The sequence below is a fragment of the Talpa occidentalis genome, unplaced genomic scaffold (assembly GCF_014898055.3).
Source record: "Talpa occidentalis isolate TD23 unplaced genomic scaffold, MPIMG_talOcc4v2.1 talOcc4.2, whole genome shotgun sequence".
NCBI lineage: Eukaryota > Metazoa > Chordata > Mammalia > Eulipotyphla > Talpidae > Talpa > Talpa occidentalis.
Window position 1 is genome coordinate 75,505,424 of NW_023602073.1, and position 25,897 is coordinate 75,531,320.

General features: G+C 34.2%; 1 protein-coding gene across 18 annotated transcripts in view; it reads right to left on the reverse strand.

Moving 5' to 3' along the window:
- Positions 1 to 25,897, reverse strand: part of DST (dystonin) — a 415,236-nt gene that overhangs the window by 128,065 nt on the left and 261,274 nt on the right. For 17 of the 18 annotated variants that reach the window (XM_037519891.1, XM_054698893.1, XM_037519898.1 and 14 more), the window contains 18 exons: positions 25,682 to 25,843; positions 25,181 to 25,285; positions 22,804 to 22,899; positions 22,085 to 22,210; positions 21,193 to 21,345; positions 20,840 to 20,994; positions 20,520 to 20,646; positions 19,905 to 20,088; positions 19,160 to 19,317; positions 18,423 to 18,601; positions 17,769 to 17,907; positions 16,792 to 16,985; positions 15,495 to 15,657; positions 14,700 to 14,783; positions 13,585 to 13,692; positions 12,997 to 13,095; positions 2,972 to 3,100; positions 563 to 651 (listed from right to left, as the gene is read on the reverse strand). In XM_037519891.1, coding sequence (XP_037375788.1) covers positions 563 to 651; positions 2,972 to 3,100; positions 12,997 to 13,095; positions 13,585 to 13,692; positions 14,700 to 14,783; positions 15,495 to 15,657; positions 16,792 to 16,985; positions 17,769 to 17,907; positions 18,423 to 18,601; positions 19,160 to 19,317; positions 19,905 to 20,088; positions 20,520 to 20,646; positions 20,840 to 20,994; positions 21,193 to 21,345; positions 22,085 to 22,210; positions 22,804 to 22,899; positions 25,181 to 25,285; positions 25,682 to 25,843 — 2,450 coding nt within the window. The other variant, XM_037519901.2, reaches the window with a different exon arrangement.

Here is a 25,897-nt window from a genome sequence, read left to right on the forward strand (position 1 = left end):
CTTAGAATTAAGACTTCACTTAGAGTCTTCATTACTCACCAGCTATTAATCCTTAACCTCTCTGTGTCTATTTACTTATCAGCAATTTATGGGGATAACTCTTATATTTTAGGGCTTTGGAAAAGACCAAAAGTGACAATTAAGTTGGTAAGTTTATAGTTTTCATTATTATGTTATTAAGTAAATTTGTGATCCATTCCATTTTTTTAAAAGATTTATTTATTTATGCATAGAAGAACTGAGGTACAGGCCAGAGGCATGGGTGGTGAGAGGATTCACCAGAGATAGAGTGGGGAACAGAACAGGCAGATTGACTGAAATATATTGCTAAGGGGAGCAGCGGGTGAGTCAGGAGAGGTCTGCTGCACCATGTGGGTTGCTCCCTGGCCTGGGATCATATTCGTGCTGTAGTGGCTGAGGATAGCTTTATAGGTTGCGTCTTAACCCCTTGCACCATTCCAATTTTAAAATCACAACCAAAATTTACTATCTTCTGCTTTGCTGAACATGTTTAAGAAAACAACCCTACCATGAATAAAAGAACTAGTGAAAACCAACATACTTGTCTCCATGTTTTGCCAAAAATAGCTGCAAGGTTTGAAGTGCTTCGGATAACTGTTCCTTCTTGGTTGATATCTCCTCATTGGAAATCTGCAAGGTAGAGAAAACACAGTCAAGCGCTCCCTCTCACAATGATTCGACAACAGTAAATTTTAACAACTAAGTTTAAATCAAGATCTAAATGATGTCATTGGCTGTTGACCTAATTAACAGCTTTCTGATTGACACAAATGAATGAATAACTGACTCCATATAATTTTATAAGGCCTGGAAAAGGATAGTACTTTATTTAGAATGCAAGATTAAGGAGAGCCACTCTTTCTAACCATTATGCCCTCATTCTCAGAGAGAAATACTGTAGCATTATACATTATACATTTAACCCAGTTCAACCATGAATAAATGTCATAAATGCCCGTTGGCCAGAGGATTAACACCAGTCCAATGCCCTCCTTGTGTACCGTAGTATGCAAAAAGTTCATGAAGTCAGAACACCATTGCAAAAAGTATCTTTCTTCCCCTAAGCTCCTAGGTACAAAGTTCCTTTTGAAAACACAATAGTGAAAATATTAATCTATTGGTCTGTAATTCAAGATTAAATAATTTCTAAAGCTAAGACTCTCATTTGCAAAACCCTGTGACAATCAGGAATAAAACTGAATTTGTTGGAAGAAAAGCAAGTGTTTGTACAGTTTCTCCTAGTCTTTCAGTGTATCACTTCTGAATAATTTGAGAAATTACCTTTTTGCTAAATGAGCAGAAATAGAATATATTTGGCCAATGAAAAGATATATGTTCTCCCTAAGTATTCCAGTTAAGAATCAATTTAAAGTCTATTTTTCACAGCTATAGATAATTGTGAGGTCATGCTGATTTTTGAAAGACACATTTATTATCTACAACAAATTAACTTAAGTTTCCTCTGAGGCCATGAAGTATTAGATATTTATAATTTAAATCATGATCTGAATTTTTAAAGAATCTACTTTGTCTATTTGATCTAAAGTTTATCTAGTAATACTTTAGAGAATATAAAACTACAAAATTAGAAAATACTGAAGGCTTATTAATTCACATTTCTCAAAATAAATTTTTTTTCCTAAGAAATTCTTACTAAGGTTTATGTTCCTATTTTACTTATTTTCCTAATGTTGGTGAGGGGGGTTAAAGGAGAAAAGGAAGAAAATATTTTGAATTTTTTGAAATATTGAGGTTGAAAGCACCAAATGTAATTACTTTCCAAGGTCTTATTTCATCCATATTATAGGAAATACAGCTTGAAAGATTATGAGTTTGCACAGCTTCAAGTGAATAATGGTTCCAGTATTGACTTAAGTCTATAAACTCCAAGGGCAAACCCTAGATAGATAGATTTTCCTCATGTCATAGGCAGAATTAGACAAGACATCAATGTTTCCTCCATTTAATTATGTCAACAATGGTTGTTTCAGCTACAAGTAAGAGAACTGATGGAGAACTAGAAAGTATGCTAATATTAGCATACCAAATGTTAGACCCTATAATTTCCAAAGGTCAGAAAAGGGCAGGAGAGCAGTGTAGGAAAAGTATTCAAGAAAAATTGTTTAACCTAAGTTTATTTAAAAAAACATAGCAGCATTCCCAAAGTTCTCACCAGCAGGAACAGTTCTAGAATACGCCTTAATGATCTGTGTCCTAAAAGTCTCAACTGGGGCAGTTCAACAGACACCTGGAACACTAACACCACATGAGCTGCAGCTATAGAATTAATGCCAAAAGGTTGGGGTACAGAAGACAACCCACAAAAGAATTCATTTTGGGAAAGATGGAATTGAGACTTTTAAAGGTAAACAAAATGTAGCATATACAGATATTGATTTATAATGATGTGCATCAGAAACCTCTACAATATTATAAACTAATGTTACTTCAATAAAAAAAAATTAATTTACTTGGGTGAAGAATCTAGAATTTCCAGTGATCAGAGAATATTTCTTTATGAAATAGTAAAGATTCACAGAAATGCAACTAAATTCAATTCTCTAAAATGCTAACAACAGAAATTGTATTTTTTTGTTAAGAATGAGACTATGTTGGTGATATGGAATGCAAGGATTTACTCCAGGCACAACACAAGAAGACTCTGCTCTTCAACTATTCTCATCATCACAATTAAGAGTCAGATAGAACTATTAGGAAAAGCATCACAATATATTCATTTACTAACACTAACACATATAGTCCAGCCTTTGGAGTCAAAGACACCTTCTTCTACCACTTACTGTGATTCCTTAACAAACTTACTTAACCTCTCTGACTCACTATAACTGCTTATAAATATGGAAAAATTTAGGGTAAAGAATTTTTTTATATGGACTGTGTCAGCTCACTACTCACTATTATTCATATTAACTTGAACCTCGGTGAATACCTTTTGCTTAGAGAAGGAAGGTTTTTCAGCCTTCTCTCCATCTTTCAGGGTCTTGCTGACATTTGACACCCATTTCTGTAATTCTTTGGCTTTTTCAACAAGCTCTTTCTTTTCTTCTTCCAGTGATTTCTGACAGGTGTGAATGATTAAAAAAAAAAAAGATGTATTCCAGTAAATGACCAAGTTATTAAACTAACACTTCACAGAAAGCAAGGGTGTAAAAATGTTTTCCATCACACACAGGTTAGAGATACTTTATTCATTTACTTGACCTTGTTTATCATGTCACATAGATGTACTAAAAAATGTTTATAGTATCGAAGGATGCTGTAACAAACATTTTTTCATGATTAGTCTAACCTCCCAGCTGGTCTATCAATATGACAAATAAAAACAGTCAATTTTATTCATGAAGCACTAGAAGATTTTTGAATTGCTGCCTTTGCGTTAGCATTACAATCACAAATGTCTTGACAGAAAAGTATCAGACAATGGAAAGCTAATAGAAAACACCTATATCCATATGAAAAACACATAGAATGAACAACAATCTTTCCCCCTACTCCAATACAAAACCCATCCATGCTTTTAATTACAGTCTTAACTAGAAATAGGAGATTATGATAAACATTCGATATGTACAGAAGGTTACTACGTACAGAAGAATTAAAACTTTTTCATTGTTCAAGGCCATCTGAAACACTAAAGCCTTATGGATGTGGGAGGCATTTACATTTTTCTCTTTGAGTCCACAATGCTTGTTGAAGTAAATGTAATGGATCATTTAATAAATGGGAATCCTAACATTAGGTTGGATCTATTGGGTGATGGAGTCCTGAAGAAAGGATGCTGTGAACTTGTTGGTGTTCATCAAGTTTATCCCATAGGTAAAATACTTTTAATTTAGTGTGGGCAACATTAAAAAAAACTAATCTCAAAGATAAATGGAACCATTTTTAAAAGCAGTAAGTTTTGCTGTTTTTCAATTTAAAAATTATTCCCTCTTCTTAGCTGTCAGCTACTTCTAACTCTTGAGAAATGAACAGTGTGTAGACCACATGACACAATTATTAGAATGTATATTAAACTAACACCATCACGATCTGGACAGATCACAGAGCCACACACCTGTGCAAAGTTATTTAAACATGTCCTTTTATGAAGAATAGTAGAGACTAGAAATTCCTGTCATCAAGGGTTCAGATACTTCTAAGAGTTTAAGTCCTGTGTAGAAATCAAAATCAGCTTTTTCTAAGGCTTCTTTATATGTCAACTTTCTTTGTGTTTGGGGACATGTTATGTTTCTGGAATATGACTTTTGATCTTTGAGTTTTGTAGCAATGAAGACATCTATAATACCTACTTGAAGAGCCTCTTCTATTGACAACCTGGAGTGAACCTGTGGCTCTATCAAGCCCCCTGTCAAATGCTGAAATTCCAAACATCGGATTGCCATTTCCTTACTTATGATATTTGCATTCACAGCTTCCACCACTGACATCATTTTGTTAGTTACTGGATGGCTGATCCCTGTGATTACTAATTCACACTGTCGCAGCTGCTGAGCAAACCCCTCATCAACTAGGCCTCTATGCAGGGCTTCTGCCACCCGGTACTTTTTGCCAGTAAGAGGATCAATTATTCCCCCTGTACTAACTTGGGCTTCTAGGCATCTGAGAGCAGTAATCCGATCAACCAAATTTCTACGGGAGGCCTTCAGGACAGACATCCTTTCCCCACTAGTAGTCAGCCAATACCCTACAATAGGACTATGCAAATCCTTCTTGGGAGCTATCCGGCTCAGCAGAGAGTCTGCAAGTTCTGTAAGTGTGATAAGGCCTTCCTGATACTTTTTGACCAAGGTTTTGTCAACTGTTCCCTGCTCTATGGCTTCATTAATATTGAACTGTAATCCTGTTTTACTATCGGTCAACATATAAGAAGGGTGCCCATAGGATTCAAAAAATGTGGCTTCCTTCCACTGATACTGTTGCCCTGAAAGTTCTAGGTAAGTACTTTTTTCAATTAGGTTTCTCTGGAAAGCCTCATATGCAGTCAGTTCTGATCCTGTTTTAATATCTACTACAGAAATCCTATGAGTTCTTGCTACATTGAGATTGGAAATGTTCCTCTCCCCAAATGGAAAGAGAAAGCACTGGCAATCTACATCAAATACACACATCTGCAATAATTCTGAGTAATACAGAGCTTGCTTATTATTGGGATTAGGAAAAACTCTTGCATTGCTCGATGGCTCATGTAAAAATTGTAGGATGGCATTATTTAACAACCCTTGCTGCAGGGCAATTTCTGGAGGAACTCGAATACCTCTTGCAGGGTCAATGACACCCCCACTGGCAATCTGAGCCTCCAAGATATGTTTACCTTTTTGTCTGTCAAGCATTCTATTTTCCATAGCTTGAAACACTGACAATTTCTTAGAAGAACATGAATACCCCAAGGCTGCCTTCTCTGCCTCAAGGAGTCTAATTCTGAATTCAGGATCAATAAGTCCTTTGAGAATTGCATCTTCAACACAGTATGTCTGACCTGAAATAGGATCGATTATAAAACCTGTTGCAGCCTGAGCTTCTAAAAATGCTAAAGCTATCATTTTGTCTATTATGATTTTGTTGGCTGCTGAGGCAAATGAAATCTTTTCTTTTGTGGATTCTAGGTAAAGCCCTGCAATTGAGGTGGCTTTCGTTAAAAACTTGCTAAGAGTTTTCTGAACTTCTTCAACAGTCTTAAGACCAAGTCGCAGCTGCTCAATTGTTTTCATGTCCAGAAGTTTGGCTTCGACCAACTGCCTGGCAGTCACCGTGCGCCAGAGCCCTTGGAATTTAAATTCATCATCCCTAACTGTACATGCATGATCACCATCAAAGTTCTGGAAAGTCTCTGGCTCTAAGTCTTTCTTTATAAAATCTCTCTTGAGTCCACCAGATGTTCTGCACCCTTTAAGTATCCATTCTTCAGCACTGGAGCCTGCGTTCTTTTCTTGTTTTAATGTTGTAACTTCTGTGTGTATATCATACTGCTTGTTCTTAGCTATCTGTAACAGGAATTTATAAGACATTAAAAGTCACCTAAAGAACACAATGTCACTTTCCCCATTCTTAATCTAAACATAATTCCTAGAATAACAAAGATTAGAGAAAATTCAAACCTACGAGGAGTCAGGAATAGGTAATAAGTGGAGAGAGTTCGTAATTTAAGTGATAATGAAGATATTAAAATAGTAAGTTTAAAATAACTGAGATGAATTTTGTCCACAGAATACATCAGAAATGAAATTACTTGGTTTTTCTATTTTTTTTCTAGTTTTCTCTAGTTACGTTGTCAGAATACCACAGATATAAACATTATCTGTGTGTTAAATCACAAATACTTAAGAATTAAAGACTGGTAATTTGCAGTACAGGTTCAAGTAAATCTCTAGAAAAGTTACGGCACTATTTCTGTCAGAACCATAAAAAGTCAATCACATTCAACATCATTCTTAAAAAGTTAGCCTAGCAGAGAAAGGAGACAAAAAAGGAAATCTGACATTTGGTAGCCCATAAGGTTTCAGAACCCAGAGTATACCTCTAAGGGTGCCAAAAGCTTCACCAGGTCTATTTCACATTTGTCATCATGATACGTAAGAGGTGGCCTGGAGCTGTACCGAGCTTGATCTCTCATCTTTTCTAGTTCTGATAGTCCTGTAATAGGGTTTTTCTCATCAAAAGTTATCTGCAATTCAGTGCTTGTTTGAGAAAAATATTCAGAGTAACACTGCTGATTTTTCTCTTTCTCAAGTGGAGTCCCTGATGGCCAGAACTGGACTTCCTTTGGTTTTTGTTCAACAACTCGGTGCTGCCATTTTTCTTCTGACTGTTGTGGTTCTTTAGTCCATCTAAACAAAGAACACCTGGTAGTTGGGTGGAGCTGCCCCAAATTCCTAGAAGAGAAGTCTCCAGAGTGTTGACACTCCTTCACTGCCATCTCAAAATCTGCTTTGAAAGTACAGTCATTGGCTGGGTTCTTCTTTTGGATTTCACACTGGAGCAAATGTAATTGATGCTCATGTTCTTTTACCTGTTGATCCATTTTTTGCTTCAGGTTTTCAACTTCCCGTTTCTGGGCTATCAGCTCATCCTCAAGTTTCCGACACTTCTGGTAATGATTTGCTTCCACATTGTGCCCTTGTTGCATCTGCTCACGATATTGTCGAAGCTGTCTTTCAAGTTCTCGAATATTTGTTTCACAGACCTTAGCATTCTCTTGAGCTCTACAATTTTCTTGCTGAAGAGATGCAAAGTCAAGCTTAATACATGAGATATCATTTTCAGTGATGACTTTGGAATCCATTAATTTTTCCATCTTTTTTCGAAACTCCTCTGCCGAATGTTTGAATTTATCAGCTTCTTCCTGAAACAGAACCATCTTTCTGTGGGTCATCTGTTCCTCAATAGTCTTTAAGTGTAGTTCATCTTGTACCTTTTTCAACCTGTTATTTAATTCTTGCACCTGAGCTTGTTGTAGCTGTACTTTCTGCTCTCCCAATCGCTTTTCCTCTTTGGAAGCATTCAGCTCAGCATTCAGATTTCGAACTTCTTTCTCAGTATTCTGGATGATAATGTTCTGCTGGTCACATTTTTGCTTAAATTCACTTACTAAATTTTGACTTTTGGCCAGGTCATCTTCTAAGCATTTAATTTTTCTATGGAAATCCTGTTCTGTTTTTGTCTGTTTATGCAAGTGTTCATTTGTGTTGCGTAACTGATCTTTAAAACCATCTGCCTGGATTTTCAGTGCTTCACATCTTTGCTGGATAGCTTGCTTTTCTAAAACCACATTCGCCGATTCTGCCTGAATGCGCTGCATTGTTAATTTGGTTTCATTATTTTGCCTAGTAAGTTCATCTACTCTTCGTTTCAGCATTTCTGAGCACTCATTACTTTTCTCCAATTCTTCATTAAGTTTTTGGATTTTATCATTATTTTCTTTTTCGGCTTTAATATTTTGAAGCAGCTGTGCATGGCTTTTCTCAAATTGTTCTTTTAGATGATCTGATTTCCTCTGACAAAATTGTAATCTTTCCCTAGAGATTTCCTTCTCATCCTGAAAACAATTAACTTGTGAATTCAAATGCTGAATATTCCTCTCAGCTACAGCATGTGTCCTAGTGATCCTGTCAACTTCCCTTTGCAGTTTCCCTTTCTCCTGCTGAAGAGATTCCAGTTCTATTTCATAATTATGCTTTATTTTCTTGAGATCATTAGCTTCTTGCATGACTTCTTCGGCTTTATTGGTGGTTTGGTTCAATTGCCTACCCAGTTCTCTAAGTTGTTGAGAATACCCTTCTTCTACCTGAACTTTTCTCTCCAATTCTAACTTAAGGCATCTTAGTGTATTATTTGTTTCATCTAGTTTTTCTTTTAGCAAACGAGCCTTTTCTTCAGAAGATGTTTTTTCAAGTTGGAGGGCATTAAGTTCATACTTCAGTTCTCTCATGTCCTTTTCAGCCTTTCTATTAGCAACCATTAGCTCATCTACCTGCTGTTTGAGTTCTTCTGCTTTTTGTTTGTCCAGCTCTTTCTGAAGATCTGTTCCTCTACATGACATGGCAGGTATGATCACAGAAGCTGGCAATGCATTTTCTCTACAGGAATACTGAATTTCAGTTATTTTTCTTTTTGCTTCCAATTCAATTCTCTGTTTTTCTTTCAACTGTTTCTCTGCTATCTGCTTTTGACATGTTAGATCTTTTTCCATCTGCTTTATCAGCTTCAAGAGTTCTTCTTCATTGTCTCTCTTCCTTCTTAATTCATCCATCAACTTATTTTTTTGTTGCTCTAAGTCATTAAGACTTAAATCTTTTTTTTTAAGATGATCTTCCAGGGTTCTTCTGGTGAAAGTATTTTCCTCTAACTGATTCCGGAAATTTAGGAGGTTTTGTTCCACAGCTGCTCTCTTGGCCTCGGCCTCTGATGTGAGCTGCCTCACCCTCTCCAGCTCCCGCTCTGCAGCCTCCTTCTCTCTCACGATGGTCTCAAGTTCCCTGCGGTACTGCTTGGCTTCACTTTCTGCCTTGATTTTCTGCAGAGCGATGTCTTCTACATTCCTCTGCTGCTTCCTCAATTCATTTTGTGCAGCTTCTTTGACCTTTGGAAGTTCTTCCTCTACTTGAGATTTTTGTTTCTTTAGTTCCATAACCATATGCTCCAATTCACTGATTTTTCCAGTAAGTTTACTATTTTCAATCATTGTTGCCTTCTGGCGCTGAAGCAGATCTGAATATGCCCCATGTTCAGAAGTTTCCTTACACTTTTTAATCTACAAGAGATGTTTAAAAGTGTCAAACCTGTTCTATCCAAATTTATCTTTAAAAAAACTGAAACAAAAGTACTTACTCATAAAAGTACTTACAAAAACAAGTGAACCCTGATGCAGAACAAGCACTATCACCAACACCACAACCACCACCAGCATCACCTTCTCCAGAGAGGAAGCTTCAGAGAGTCAGCAACAGGAGAAGACAAAACCCTTCACAAAAGGTATTGTAAACCAAAGAATTCTCTCTCTCTTTTTTTTTTTTTTTTGGTCTCTCAGGATTAATTATGTTTTACAAGTTAGCTTGGTACTTTACAGCTTCATAGCAAGAAGGAACCTTTTAAAACAGATAGCACGATCCCAGATGAGGAAATAAAGGTATAGGGAGGTTAAATAATTTTCCTAACAAGCTGAGAAAAACATAGCATGTATGGGAATTGAAAGACCTCAAAGAGTTTAGTTTCCAATATCTATCCCAGTGGAAATTTAAAATGATATTTATAGCCCTCAATCTTATGGTTAAAGAAACAAACTATAAAACTAGAATAAAGTCAGGAAAAAATATTTAACATGGGAAAGAAAGAAAATGAACAAAAACTTATAGCTTCTAAAGTCAAATATTTATACCTATCATATATGACATGTTTAATAATCAGAATTGCTAATGCAAAGGCAGCTACAAGTCCCTGGGGTTTTAGAAAAGATGTGCTTCATATACTCACAGATTTGGTTGTTGTTAATGACATGCCTCATATGAATCCACCTTGACAAGTACCTTTAGCTACTTCATAAACATAAAGATATTCGGTAAATATAAAAATATACTTAGGAATTCAGATCCAATATATAGAAAAAAAATTAATTTTTTGTTTCATTGATGATAGACTCATCTTAGCTGGGAAGTATACACTTTTTGTTAACTACAGAACTACATGATCAGTGCTGGTTCATAATTAGACTTTAATTTCTTTTTAGTAATACCATATGGTTGTTTGTTTCATATTATCAATTCCAAATTATCATGATCAGATATAATTTAAATAGGAATAGAGATATTATTATAGATACAGGTTTTTTTCATGCAGAAATTTTGATGAATCTCAAAAAGCTGTATTATAGGCCATATATCTTACTTTACTTCCTCTAAATTCTTGATTCCCAATCATTTTTATGAGAATTTCAGTTGTTTCTTTTGTTAAATATGATTTTTAGTAAGAATTCATATTTAAAAAAAATCTTATCACAGTTTAAAATCCTTAGTGTTCTATTTCCTTCTCAGTGTCAACTCGTAGTGATACAAAAGCATTTTATCTGCATAAATATTAAATTTTTGATATTTCAAGATGATTTCTAAAAGGGTCTTCCTTATAAAAACTCCTTTAAAACTTAGCTAGTGCTGGGCCTCCCCTGGTGGCGCAGGCGGTTGAGCACTGCACTGTGAAGCTGTCCGCAGCCTCTGCAGCATGGGTTTGATCCCGGCCGGCCAGCGAGGGTCCCACATGGCGCAGCAGACCTCTCCTGTGTGGCCTGCTGCTCCCCTCAGCAGTATATTTCGTCAGTCTGACTGTTCTGTTCCCTGCTCTGTCTCTGGTGAATCCTTTTGCCCTCCCACACATCTGGCCTGTATCCTGGTTCTTGTATAAATAAATAAATTAAAAAAAAACCAAAAACTAGCTAGTGCTAAGAGGCTTTCAGCCTTTTTTAAAATCATGTTCTGAAATAAAAAGCAAGAAAATTCTCTCAGGAAAAAATATTTGTTATTGAACCCTCAGTATCCTGAAGTGATTTTAATAATCTCACAGTGTCTAGGTAACTCTCACTTTTCAGAAAACACTAGAAAAATTATTCTAAATAATTTAGTCTCATTGCTGATTTGATTCCTGGTAGATCTCAAACTTACTTGCATAAAAATAACTTCCTCAAGTTTTCTCTATATGATCCCTAAAAGATAAATTGCCTTTAATCTTAGCAATTAATATGTAATATATCTTGCTCTAAAAAGTATAGCTCATAATAGATGATCTCTATTCATCTAATATCTATTACAAATATTTTATTAACATTTCTTTAGCTTGGTATTATCTTTTGAAATTAATGCATATCCCTCTCTGACTATATGTTTATTATAGGAAATTCTACTTGTAAACTAAAGTTTCTCTTGTGGATCTTCACAGACTAAGTGTCAAAAATATTAACTGCCTTGAGTCTGAAAACTCAGTTACATATCTCTTATAAGACATTACATTAATTTCATTTTTAAGTGGCAAATTTAAAATGAGGATTGTTAAAATCTATTAAAAACTATTTTTAATGATAGTCTTTGCATGGTCTTCCATACATTGTTGTTTTGACTTTCGATTCACTATAAATATTTCACCTTTCAAAGGATGACAAACATAATAGTATATATTTCAGGTTTTTTGAAATCTCTTGGTTCTATAAACTTTAGTATCCTACCTCATCAAATGAATTGAGCAAAGTGGCTCTTATGTATGCAATTGGATACATACTATAAGGACAGAAAATAAATTGTTATCTTTCATTTAGCTACTAAATGTGCAATTTAATGACCTGTATACTATTTAAAATGGAATCAGATCTCTCAAAAATTAAAAAAGCAAAATTTATGGGTGTTCTTTCTTTCACAGATGAGAGGTATAGACTAATTATTTGGATGGTCACAAATATTCTCTTCTCTTCTAAGCACAAAAAGAAGCTAGGTAGAAAGTCTTACAATTAGCTATGTTAGTGGTTTAGTTGCAGAACACTGTTAACTCTGAACAGACTAAAATAGTTTACAAAAACAGTCACATTTTTAGAGACTATAAGTTAACCTATATTTGACATTACCATTTTGGTTCTCTCATTATATACTAAATACAATCATCTTCAGTATTTCAACAATAATCTATAATTTAAAATGGCTAATGCCCCCAATTTATTTATTACAGAATTCAGTCTACTATTTTGGTCTGTTCGCAAGTGAGGAACTGAAAGTATATCAAGATAACAGAGCATAGCACAATCCCTTCAAAATTAGACATAGGAGCTTTTATGACAATGCATTTTTCAAAAATAACTCCTTTCTATTCTAAATATATATATATATATATATATATATATATATATGTGTGTGTTAATGTAGAAGCAAAGTCACAAAATCCCCCAAATTAACATAATATTTGAACAGGTCTTAACATTTTTGACAAAAAATAAAAACACAGTTCTTTAAAACTAGCATTATATTTTGTACTTTACTACTAAACTATTAGCTCTTGTGTTTTAAATCCTTAAAGATATAAATTAATTTAAAATACACAAAACAAGTATGTTTGTATAGTATTTCTATACACATCACAACGGTAGCAAATATACTTCAAAAAAATTTACTTCTCAACTGTGAGAAAACTGAAAAAAATTCTGCCAATCTGCCAACATTTCATAATTGAAATAGAACCATATAAGACATTAACCCTATCATGCTAGAGTCTCACAGAGAAAACAAAAAGGGTTTTTCAGTGTGATATGATCTTAAAAATAAACCAAAAATCCTAGCCCCCTACTCTTTTTCATTGCAGTTTTAGAATTAAAACATACATATCATGTAACTTTATTATAAAACCTTTTTGTTTTCTCTAACCATGCTCTATGTAGTTCCTGTTTATATTTAGTTCTTTTTTAGTTAGTTGTTTCCTGTTAAAGGTTACCTCCTCCTCTTCCAGTCTTTTCAATGAGTCACCAGCAAATTTAATATATTGTGTCATGAGGGTGACCAGAGCAGTATACCGGGTTCTAAGGTCCATGAACTATAGGAAAGAAAAAAAAACAATAAAAATATTATCTTCAATCCCCCTACGTGAGTTTAATGAACACTTAGTAATGTTACAATATTAACTAGATTTTCAAAGTAAGGAACACAGCTCTCCATTGTTGGTAACTAAGTAGAAATGAGCTTATCATCATGGTTGTGCAAACTATACCAAATGAAAATTTTCATCTAAAAGTAATCATGAAGCACATTCATTATTCACTACAAAAATCTTGAATAAAGAGTCTCAAACCCTCTTTTAAAGCTCTAACAAAATCTTATAGGTAGAGAGCTTTTTCTTGGGATGATGAAAAAAATCTGGAATTTGACAATGAACTTTGAATAAACTCAAAGCCACTGAATTAAAATGGTTAAAACTATAATTTTTCTATTACGTATGCTTTAACACAACAAAAATAAACATATAATTTATTTAAAGTATTTTTATCTCTTTTATATCCCCTCCCCACTCTTGTATTTTTATTACCTCTTGAATAATAAGATCTGCAGAGCTCTGCATCCTTCGGCGTTTCACTGGAGATTTCTGTTGTGAATCTACCATGGCCCGGTAGGTCATTGTTTGTAATTCATAGTCCTGTATAAAGGAGTCAATATGATTAAATTAATTAAAACATAGTACTAAAGCGTCATTCTACAGTGGTTTGGCATAAATACAATCTAGTTTGACTAACCTTAAATAAAGAAAATATTGCAAAACTATTTTTTTTTTTTTTAATACAAGCACTGGGTACAGTCAGAAGCGCAGGAGGGTGAGAGAATTCACCAGAGCCAGAGCGGGAGCAGAGCAGGCAGAAGGAAGGAAGCACACTGCTGAGGGGAGCAGAGGGCGGCAGGAGAGGTCTTTGTGCCATGTGGGACCCTCCTCCCGTGGCCAGGGAGCAGCCGGGGATCGAACCAGCACTGCAGAGGCTGCGGGCAGCTTGGCAACCCAGCGCTCAACCGCTGTGCCACTGGGGAGGCCCTGCAAAACTAATTTTTAAGAATTGATTCAATCCTGTGATTTTCCAGAGTGGTGATAAAATAAGAAACATTTAGGGGTGGCAGGAAAGTTCCTAAGTCTCTTTAGAAGCTCATGGAAGTACTTTGTTAAAACATGCTTCTCACTTTCAGGCTTTTTGTGGATCTGGATGGCTAAAGCTGAGGAATTGTGAAAGACTTCCAAAAGCATAGGAAATGTCCCCTAATTTGAGAAGTTAGAAATTCTTCCACGAATACTCTTTCAAAGTTAAACAGAAAAAGAAAAGGGAGGGAAGAAGGGAAAGAGTGGAGGGAGGGTGAACTCTCCAGCAAAATAAGAAAACAATTTCATACAACGCATTTATTCTGGTGGCGGTGGCGTGGCAGTGGGGGCGGGGGGCGGTGAAGCAGGAGGGGAGGACACGTGCACTGCACAGGTGTGTGGCTTTGAGAAAATGAACAAACTAGGGTCAGTCATGTTACTCAGGTTTCACAAAGACTTATTAGTGAAGTGTCTACTTTCATTTTTTAACATAGTGAAATGACTTTCAAAGACCTTAAAAGTGCAATGTGGAATCCCATAACTGAATATTAAATATGACACAAGTAACTGAGTCATCTTACCTTCACTGTAGTTGAATACTGTTCTGCATATTTTTGACATTCATCCATTTTGCTCTGTTTCATTTCTATTTCAGATACCAGCATCTAAGAAGACAATAGTTTTAGAAAAAAAACAACAAGGAACTCTATGGTATTTATCTACTTAAGATAATCAAGATTTAATCAATATCCATATCACTTAATAGTATAACTCCTTAGCCTTTTGCATTTAATATGGAATTTGCCTTATGAGTAAATTACAAACTTCCATGTCATCACATAAGTGACCTGGGTTATGGGAGAGGGGGAGGCCACACAGAACTTCTATAGTAGAAATTGGAGAACTCCCTAGGAATTATTAAAAGCAGACTTAAAGTTTTTGATCCCCATATATTCTTGATCAAAACAGAGCTAGAATTACAGTTTCTCAAGATGGGACAAAATCATTCAATTGTCTCTCAAATACAGTTGTTTAACTTTCTACCACTAACAATTTTTATTTATTTAGGATCCACTAAAACTATTCTGGCCATAATTACCAAATAGATTTCCATAACTAAAACTAAGTGATCATTAGGAATTTGAAAACTGTCCCAATATGCTACTTTCTTAATCCTTATGCTTTTAAATTTCTTCCAAGAAATCAAAGTAAGGGACATATAAAGGTTTGGCTACAGAATTTTAACATTTATGATTTACTTCCCACTTCCTTTGAAATAGTTGCTGATTTTTCTTTTTAACAAGGGAAAGGAAGATAAGGGTCATGACTGACCAAATGCAGACACAACCTTAGTGAAAGGAATTTCATTTACATACCTTCTGTTGATTCAACTGTGTTGCTAGGGTTTTACTATTTTCAGGCTGATTTTCTTGAATCTTTCTCTGAGTAGTTTCAACTTGCTGTATCCAGTCATCTAAAGGATGATAGGTGTCTCTGTAGTATTTCAGTGATTTGCCAATGCCTTCCAAGTCCCGTAACCTAAGAGAATAACAGAACAGTCATGGTTTCCAACAGTATTCATTAGGAAGCTGTAAGGTGTTGAGAAAAAGGGAGAAAAAAAAAAAAAAAAAACCTGTACTACAATGCACTGAACTTAACAAAAGGGGTAGTGTAAGAATTCAAGGCTATAGCATCCGAGGGCATATTTCAAGGGCATTCCATTCTGGTATGTATTTAATACAAATTTTTGCTCCTGGAATTATGCAATTTAGTAGCAATGATTACTCCAGGGACAAACCTAAGAAACTAAAACTAAAAAGCAGAAAAATTGGAAAATTAAGCATATTTATTATCAATCATCATGTCTTAAATATCTACAGCTTACATCAAATGGCAGTTCACTTTTCAAATAGTTCAGTGAATGGTTCAATATAGATTCACTGTACTTTTCAAGGGCTTTGGTTAAATACTTCAGTTTCAATAATTTAAACTACTATTTTAAGTGTATTCATATATTTTACTGAGATGAGAAATTATATATTTGAACATAACTTTACCTCTCAGAAATAGTCCTATATCATAAAAGCATTTATTTATTATCAACATAAACATGAAAATGAATGAGAAGGTACACTCTTCCATTTCTTTAAGATGAGTCCTAAGCCATCTTATTACCTTTCCCTTTTTTAAAATTTCAGTCACAAGGCAAATTATTACAAGCTTTCATCTTCAATTACAATGAACATCAGTTTACCTCAATTTCTTTTCACCTCTTAGGTCTGGGAAACTGTTAAATCTAACCCTATTAAAAGTATGATCCACATGCTTATTGAGTGTTGGTTATTTGCATATTGTAAGTTGGTTATAATTATAGAAATATATTGTTTTTACTATCAGAAAAGGCAAGTAGATTAACTCTACAAATGCCAGTATATAGCGGTAATCTAAATAACACAAAGTTGAAAAATACTTACTTTGAAGTTAAATGTATGCTAAAGATCACATATAATAAAGAAATGCAATTAGAGTTCTTGCAATTAGGATTACTATAAATGGAAGTTAACTGTGAAACTAACTATATATAGATATAAAAACAGCTGAAGTTTAGATTTTACCTAGAAGACTAGACAGACATAAAATCTGTGCTAATACAAACTAAAAAAAGGTACTAACCTGTTGTCAATCTGAACATGAACATTTTGCCACCTTTCAACTAATTGATCTGCTTTTTCTTTGTGCCAGTCAAAATCCAGATCCCGTTCTTTGTATGTTTTAAACATTTCATCACTGATGGTTTTAGCTTTCTGCAACTCATCCTCTAATGCATGGAATACCTCTCTTTTTTCATCTACCTCAGATCGCCATTGCTAAAAAAAAGTAATGGTGAAAGTTATAAAAATGTGTCAACTACTTAAAAGACAAATCACTTCTCTCATTTTATAATTTAAAAAATAACATATAAAATCAGATAAAGGAAAAAATATCTTACATATGTAAAAATAATATTATGTTGAAATTTACGAAATTGACAAAATTTGACTATACTTTGATCTAAAAATTTTTATAAAGTTCAACCTAATAGAATTTGCATATCAATGAAACAAAATATATTCCATAAACAATTTTGCTAACTTTGCCTTTTTGAACAATTATTTTTAAGCCTTCTAATCTTATTTTTTAAAGATGAATACATGATTAAAATTCACTGAGATAGCTTTTCACAAGTGTTTTTCAACAGCTTTACTGAGGGCTTAATAAAATAGAAGAACAGATACCTATCAGTACAGCCATCATTTTGTCTTTTCTTAGGTTAATCCTTCTACTTACCCTCTTGACTTGTTAAAATAACTTCAGCAAGATAATCTATTACAAACAATTGAACTTTTAGCTTCAACTCCTTTTACTGACAGCATGAAGTAATTGTGAAAAACCACTGCCACAAAAAGATTCAAACTTTAAATGAAAAGAACTTTCCTCAAACTGAAAATGACTGAACATACTTAAAGGAAGCTATGGTTATATACTGATATGCAATGGAATGAATATAAATGTATTCAAATTAAGATACTTAAAGGTTGATGTTTAAAGATCTAAATGCTAGAGAAATACTTCTAGAATATGACTTTGAAAAATATCTGGAAGATTCTTACCTTTAAAGTACTTATTAGATTCTCAATATTATTCTTATCAGCTATAACTGCTTCCTCTTCACACAGTTTAGTTTCATAGAGTTTTACGAGAGATTCTGCAGCTTGAGTGTTTTTTAACACCAAATTAACTGTTTTCAACCTAAGTAAGAAAATTAGACTCCTATTGGTTAACATTTATTTTCCTGTTACATAATCCTCAAGCACTATCATGGAACATGAGTTAACGTGTTTTTCATCTTGGAAACCTATTTGTGTCAGATTAATAAGATTAACATTCAGATAACTCTCTTCTTATTAGACATCATGTGTCCCAACCCCAGCTATGCCCCACATGGTATTTAGCAATAGATTCCAACATAGGATGGTCTTCTTTCAAACCTCATTGAGGACAACCCTGAGAAGAAAACCCTACAGAGCACAGTTGAGCTACCAATAAACTACAGCAAAATGTGGGAAGATGATACATTTGGCCCTAATCTCTGAGACACATTTTCTTTCACATAAAGAGACATCAGAAATATAGACAAATATTTAAATATATTTGCTATTATGACAAAGTAAAAGTATTAATATTCGTATCATGAATAAATAGCATCTATATGAAAGTTTGACAGCTGTATGAAGTTAATTTATATTACAAGAATGGTTACATACTTATCTATGTAAGTGGAAGACATAGAGTAGACTTGGTTCATGCTCTGAATGACCACACTGAGTTCAGATCGTAAGGTAGGAGCTGATGGAGAGGCTACTGCTTGACTAAAAAATTCTTCACATTTATTTGTGATTGTTCCCAAATCATCCTTAAGTCTCTCTAGCTCTTTCCTTAATTTCTATAAAACAGAGAACAAACATAGTAGTATTAGGTTATCATCCCAAATTTTTTTTTACTTAAAATAATTTTAAAACATCTATTTTATTATGATCTTTGACCTAAAAATCTACACATTCTTTACTTTTTTTAATCAAAGAAACTAACTTCTATAATTAATAACCAGAGCAAAGTTGTAATACTAAAACTAAGCTTTATAAATAATAAAACTAAGTTTATAATCAATAATTCCCTTAATGCCCATATCCTGAGGCCCAAACAACTATATATTTTTGCACATAGCAGGTCATCACAAATGTATGATTTTCACTATAAGAAGCCCTTATAGTTTCCATCATTGTGGGTAAGAGTACCTGGTCCTGTGTTTTTACCTGACTCAGAGGTAGACCAGAATTATAGATTCGTACTTTATTTACAATCAGCAATAAAAGTATAATCTGACCTCACAAAATGAACACCAGGCAAAGCTGAGTATAAGAAGTCACAAGAGTTAACAATGAGGTCACTGAGAGACAGTAATTTACCTTAAGTTAGTTTTTGTCATATTTATAAATCTCACCTCCTGCTCTGTGATTCTGAATACACTCTCGTGCAAATCATCTCTTTCCAGTGGAGTTCGAATCTGTCTAATTAACCGATCCTCACAGGTTTCTAATCGAAGTCTAATGTTTCGAACTTCAGAGATATAGAGATTATAAACTGACTCTTCTTGCTCCTCTGTGAAAGTAAATATGATGTTTAAAAGAAGCTTGTTTATTATTATTAATACAATTTTTGCCTCTACATAGTATCATAAGAGTTCAAAATTAAATTCATATTTAACAAAAGTTAACTATACAATATGTTTTCCTTTAAGGCCCAAGTCCAAGTCTGATAATTAGAAATTTCTGCATCTTCCTCTCAATTTTGCTGTGAATCTAATTTTGCTGTCTTTAAAATATTAAGACTTAAAAAAAAAAAAAAACTCCAAATTTGGTACATGGAAATATAACTCAATCTTTCTGAAACAAAAAGATTGTCATTCTGATTATTACATTGCAAAATCATACAACTGTTGAAAAGCAGATGCATTAAGAACTCATCAACTATCACACTATTTGGTTGGTATCATTTTAACTAGTCATTTAGAAATAAATGATGTCTCCTTGATCTTTCTATCTTAAAGATGTTTTCAATGCTCACACAAGTGTCTACATATATAAGCTGACTGATACAATGTGCCTAAAACTGAGGTTCTCACTTAGCAGAAATAGCCTGGATTAAACAGCTATGGGGGAAAAAAGATAAGGGTTCCCATGCTTTACCTCTTTCAGCAGATTTAAGAAGTTCTTGGTAATACTGCTTACATACATTAACCTCCTTTTCCAGTTGTGTTATATCAGAGCCAGAAAATATTTGGGATTCCTGGCTATCTTCCAGAAAATCATCAAAACGAGACTGTAGATTACTCAGAACTTGCTGATGTTCACCAGGTAACATTGTCTTTATCTATGAAAGACCAACAATGAGTGTAATTAAGTGATTTCAGTACTAAGAGTTAAATTTCAATGTGCTGGATCTCAGGTTGATCTCATGCTTTTTGCCCATTTATAGTAACAGTCATGAATAGAAGAACCATTTGAAACATTTTCTTCATTAACAATTTCATTTTAATTTCCAATTTCAAAAGGCAAGAAAAAGCAAGACATACATCTTGCTTCCCTCTCAAATGTAAGCATTGAAATACTTAATCTCCAGGTTCTGCCAATTCTTAGAAGGGGCCTTGTATACAGCAGGCACATAAAAAACATCCGATGAATTAGTAATAGCATGGATCTACTGTGCTCCTCCTATTTTATTGTAAATGGAAACTCCACCCCTCATGATAAGGTGTCCCACACTTTTGGACAGATTAGATTTAGTTGTAGATTTATACTTACAGAAGCCACATTGCTGGCACGAATTCTATCAATTTCATTGACAAGATAATGCCAGGATACCACACTCTTCATGTTTATATGAGATTCATGCCAGAGAGTCAGGACATTCTGATATTGCTGCTCTATTCTGCAATACGTTAAAGAAAACATGGACTGAGTCTTTTCACTCCCTCTGAAAACATGTTACAATTTTACTTTTTTGTTGGGAGGGGGGAATATTCCATGTTTACTAGTTTTAGATCCTTCTAATCCTGTGGGCCTTGACAAAGTATTAGTTGAGTGAGCCTTCAAAAACAGCTTTTTGGCTAATGCACACAAACCTGTTTGCAAAGTCAACCGCTTCTTTGTTTAGTGGAGGAACTGTGAAGCACACAGACGGGACCATAGCCTCATTCCCAGTGGGGCTGATGACTTTCCATTTAGCACGATGAGAGTTGTTGGCCAAAATACATTCATCGTCTTTGAAAATGGTTATCTGGTTTAAAATATAGAACAGAATTAGCAAATCAAATGACTGTGAAGTAGTCTTTATCCACATGCAATGTCAGGGGTAGAAAAATTTGTTATTCTGTTATTCTGAGGTAGAAAAATTTTTACTAAGCAATAATATTTTACTTTAAATACATGAATAATGACAGAAACTGGTTTGTTGCTATGAATTATAAGTGCCTACTTCAATTTGTCTGTAGTCACAAATGGCTTTGATAGGAATAGAAGTTTTGAGTGGACAGTCAGGATTCCTTGGCTTCAGCTGAATTATTGTTTTTGCTCTCCCCATCAGGCTTGCCACCGTGCTTTTATATTGCAGAAGTTCTTCTTTCTCTTCCTGAGTAATAAATAGCAATGATTTTAAAAAATAAAAGATTGATACTTAATTCTTATGGGACTTTACATAAATGTAACTTTATCCCATCTAGTCCCTGGCCATTTGGTCTAAACTATCAATCCCTCCCCACCCACTTTTGCATCCCTCTAACCTTGTTTTGTTAGCTTGTTTTTCCCTTGTTAGTATTGATCACTGTCTGACATACTAAATGTATTGATACTTATCTGCCATGGGTATTGTCTATTCCCTCCCATAGCCTGTAAGTACCACAGGGCAAGAATTCTTTTTTTCTTTTTACTATTTTGGTAAATTGAGGTAACATTAGTTTAGAAGACTATATAGGTTCCAAGATTATGTTTTCTCACCAAATTCACTAATAACTGTGCAGTCACCATCCACCACCCACTTGGCCCCAACAAGTTAGGGATTTTTATCTGTTTTATTCACTGCTCTATCTCCAACATCAAAAAGAAGGCTGTATCTAACAAGTATTTGTGGAATAGACTACTAAACAAACACATACAAAGGACACTGTGAAAGCATTTTAAAATTTTAAAGCTGTCACATAAAAAATACTTTTATTGTACTTGTTACCAAAAAATATTAAAACTGCGTATTAAATGCTTGATTGAATGAGGTGGAAATAAGATGACTGATAAAATATAAAGTTCTGAACATATAAAATACAATAAAACACTAATCTAATCCCCATTTTACATTGCTGATGAAAGCTTAGTACCATTGATTCCTGAACAAGGTCTTCCAGTTTGTGAATGCTGCTTGATCTATCACAGCTATATTTCCGCTGAATGGCATCCTTTAGATTCCGTAAGTAATCGGTGGCTTCTTTGGCATCACTGAAAAACTACAGAAAAATTCTGAATAGTAATTAAAGTATATTAAATGCCAGTAAAGCCCAGAGTTGCTGAGTTTGAAAACCAGAGCCCTTTGTAGCCTCTTAATGAGAGAGACTAAAATCACAAACAACTTAATAGCATCCTTCCTTTAACCAAACAATTAACTTTTGAACCTATATAATTAGTGAATATTAGTGCCCAAAGTATGTCTATATTGTGTTCTGGCCCTATGTTACTTTGATTCAATGTCTGTTTTACTTTGAAGTCCAAACAATTCTTAATTAGGAATGAAATTCCAAGAATACTTTTAAACTTCTGAAGAATCAGAAAAAATCTTTGTCATAAAAATATTTACTTAATAAGAAGAGACTTATTTATAAAATATTTTCTACCATTTTAATGGGCTTTCTAAAGGACTTCCTCTTTAATAGAATGCTTCCAATCTATCCAATAGGATTTATATCCCTTATAGCCTACAAAAAAAATCATTTTATTTACCTTATACATTACAAATGTATACCTTAACAATAAATTATGGAGTTCTTTTCTGTTAGCCAAAATTATAATACCATGCACTGAAGTTGTGACTGCATCGACATACCTCAAAATATGCAGTGTTCTCCTTTATGTGCTGCTCCACACACTGGCAGAGCTGCAAAATCCAGCTCCACTGGGTCTGCATTGCTGCTCGGTAGGCCTTAAAGATAAAATACATGTATCATAACCAATTGAGAGTAATAAACTACATAAACAATGCTTTTAGAGGATAAAGACTGCTTCCTAGATAATGAGACTGTTTTAACTGAATAACATAACAGTACTTGAAAATCAGGGTGATGAAACTAAGAGTTCTCAACTGCAGAGAGCCATCCTAAGAATTTATATATTGATTTTTAAGTGAGTCCAGAAAATTTCTTTTGATTCTTCTTGAAATATAAAAAAGGCTAACTATGGCCACTTTTTACATGAAAAAATATTTGACATGTGAAATGGATGCAAGATATCGCTGGTATTTAGAAAACCAACCATTACTCCTTTCCTACCTAATCCTTATACCTACTTTGTGTAATCTTCAAATATACTTTCCTTTGTGACAACTTCCCTTCTTTCTTTTCTCTGAATTTATTATTACTAGATCATAAAATACAACTTCTGGTGCAAAAAATATGCAGTTCTGTGGTTTTCTCCTTGTTTTTGCTCCCAGAACTAGGCTACATTCTCTAGAGAGAGAGTGAATTATTTGTTTGGGGGTGAGAAAGGTTTAGGGACGTAGAGAGAAGGGAGTATGCAATCCCATATCAGTGTAATTCTAGAATTAGAAGAGTTATGACATCAATTACATTTGTTAAAAAAGATCTGTTTACTTGAATTTTACTTAATTCAAAGCATCTTTCATGAGGGCAAAAATTTTATATAAATGACATCTACTTCATTAACGAACCATAAACACTCTTTTATATTTAAGGCACAATTCACTGACTTCCAGAAGAGGGCACCCTAGATGCTTTAATGAATATCTTAAGTAAGCTTGGCATTTTTCTTTTTTTTTTCTTTCTTTTGTAAAAACTAATTTCTGCTGAGCTCTTCTCAATAAGACTTTAATGTAATTTACAATGTAAATAGGAAATCCGGTGTTACAGCATGATCATACTGAGTAAAGTGACTACAAAAGACTTACCATGGTGCATCGTTAGCTATTAATTTCTCTTTTCATATAAAATATAAAATTGTGTTGAAAACTATTATCCACATACCCACATTCACTAGATAGAATCATAACGGTAACTCTTACTTAATTTTATTCCTCAAGATACTTTTTGGTTAATTAGATTAACATTTCTGTATTTCAGGTTCACATTCACATTTTCCATTCTAATCAAAATTCTAAATCCATAATCATATTTCCTAACAGCTTTCATCTCCCTACCCTAAAGAATACTTTTATAATAGCTTATCCTCATTTGAAAGTATATTCAGATCCTTCATTATACTAATTTCCTCTCCCTTACTCTTCTTTGTCCAACTTGCCCTTTTATGTGGCATTTTATGTGAATGCAAAACCATGTATTTATACGAAAGATGGTCAAAAATAACATTTCCTAAACTCTCAATGAGATCTAGAATTTTACTAGTCTTTTGTATCAAAATGGCTTATTTTAACTAAGATTATCAGGTTCCTTTCTTCAGCTATGACAGTTTGAAGCTTGTTACATTTTAAGCATAGCTTTATTTTCCTCTAGCAGTATACCATGTCTATATTGATGTTTGATGTTCCTCAATCTCTTACATAAACCCCATTCACATTTAGAAAGTCTCTAATTCTAACTAGTGTGCATCAGGCCTAAAAAGGAAACACACCTCAACCATTAACACCACCAACACCACTTCATGGGCAATTTGGTAAATCCCACATCAATTTTCCTTTTCTGGATATGAAATATACACTGCATCCCATGAGGCCTTGCTAGGACATTATTTCATACACCTCACAAAACCATCATGAATACAATTATTAAATTAAATAAAAGTAATATTCTATGGGAACATGCTATATATATCAGTAACTGTACCAAGTCATAGGAGTACATTATTCTTCTTATTCTCACTACAATTCTACAGATTGGACATAATTTCCTCCATTTCAGTAGATAAATGAGATTTAGCAAGGTTACTCTCACTTGTGTAGCACTATACAATAAAGAAGAATTAAAATACCAAAGTTTGTAAAGTGAAAGTCCTTAACATTTTTCTTTAATACATCTCTGGCCACAGAGATGTAAAGTATGAATTATGAATAGGTGGCACATTGAAAGAAAGCAAGAGAAGCGAAGGTAAGAATCAGTGTGATTTGCCAGCAACATCATTGCCTCGGGCTGTAGCAAAAATTTGATAGTTTGTATATTTCAATATATTAGCAATAAAAGAATCTGAAGGGTAATAATTAAATGTCAGTGTTCAACTGTAACTGTTAGACTTACCTCAATAGTTAATCTGGCGGGGTGGTTTTCCAGAAGTAGCTGCTCTGCTATTTCCTGAACTGCTTTAATATTTTCTTCCTTTTGATCAAGTTCTCTCATTAATTCCTAATTTAAGAAAGAATAAAGAAGTATGTTTAAAAAGAGCAGAACCTTGCACCATCTCCCTGGTGGTGCAAGGGGTTAAGTCTCAGCATTATGAAGCTATTAGCAGCCACTGCAGCACAAGTTTGATTCCTGGCTGACCCACATGGCACAGTAGACCTCTCCTGTCTCACCTGCTGTGCCCCTCAGAAAGTTATTTCAGTCAATCCACCTGTTCTGCTCCCAACTCTGTTTCTGGTGAATCCTTTCAAACCCCCGCCCCCCACATCCCAACACACATTTCTGGCGTACACTCCAGTTCTTGTATGCATAAATAAAAAAATAAATGTTTTAAAAAATAAGTAAATAAAAAGAGCAGAACCTGAAATACAGCTCAAGAACTGTCACAAAGGCACTTACAGCATGGTAATCTTTTTTCCGAGCTACATTGGTATTTCTTTCACTCCAGTCATAAGCAACTTCCTCCTCTTCTTTTTCATTCAACCAAATAAGCTCAGTAGTTGCACGAGTCACAAAATTGTGGAGTGTATCAAGGTGCCGTTCCTGATTCCTGGATGTGTTCTTTATAAGAATAATCATTATAAGAATCATGATTTGCAAATAGAGATAAGAGAA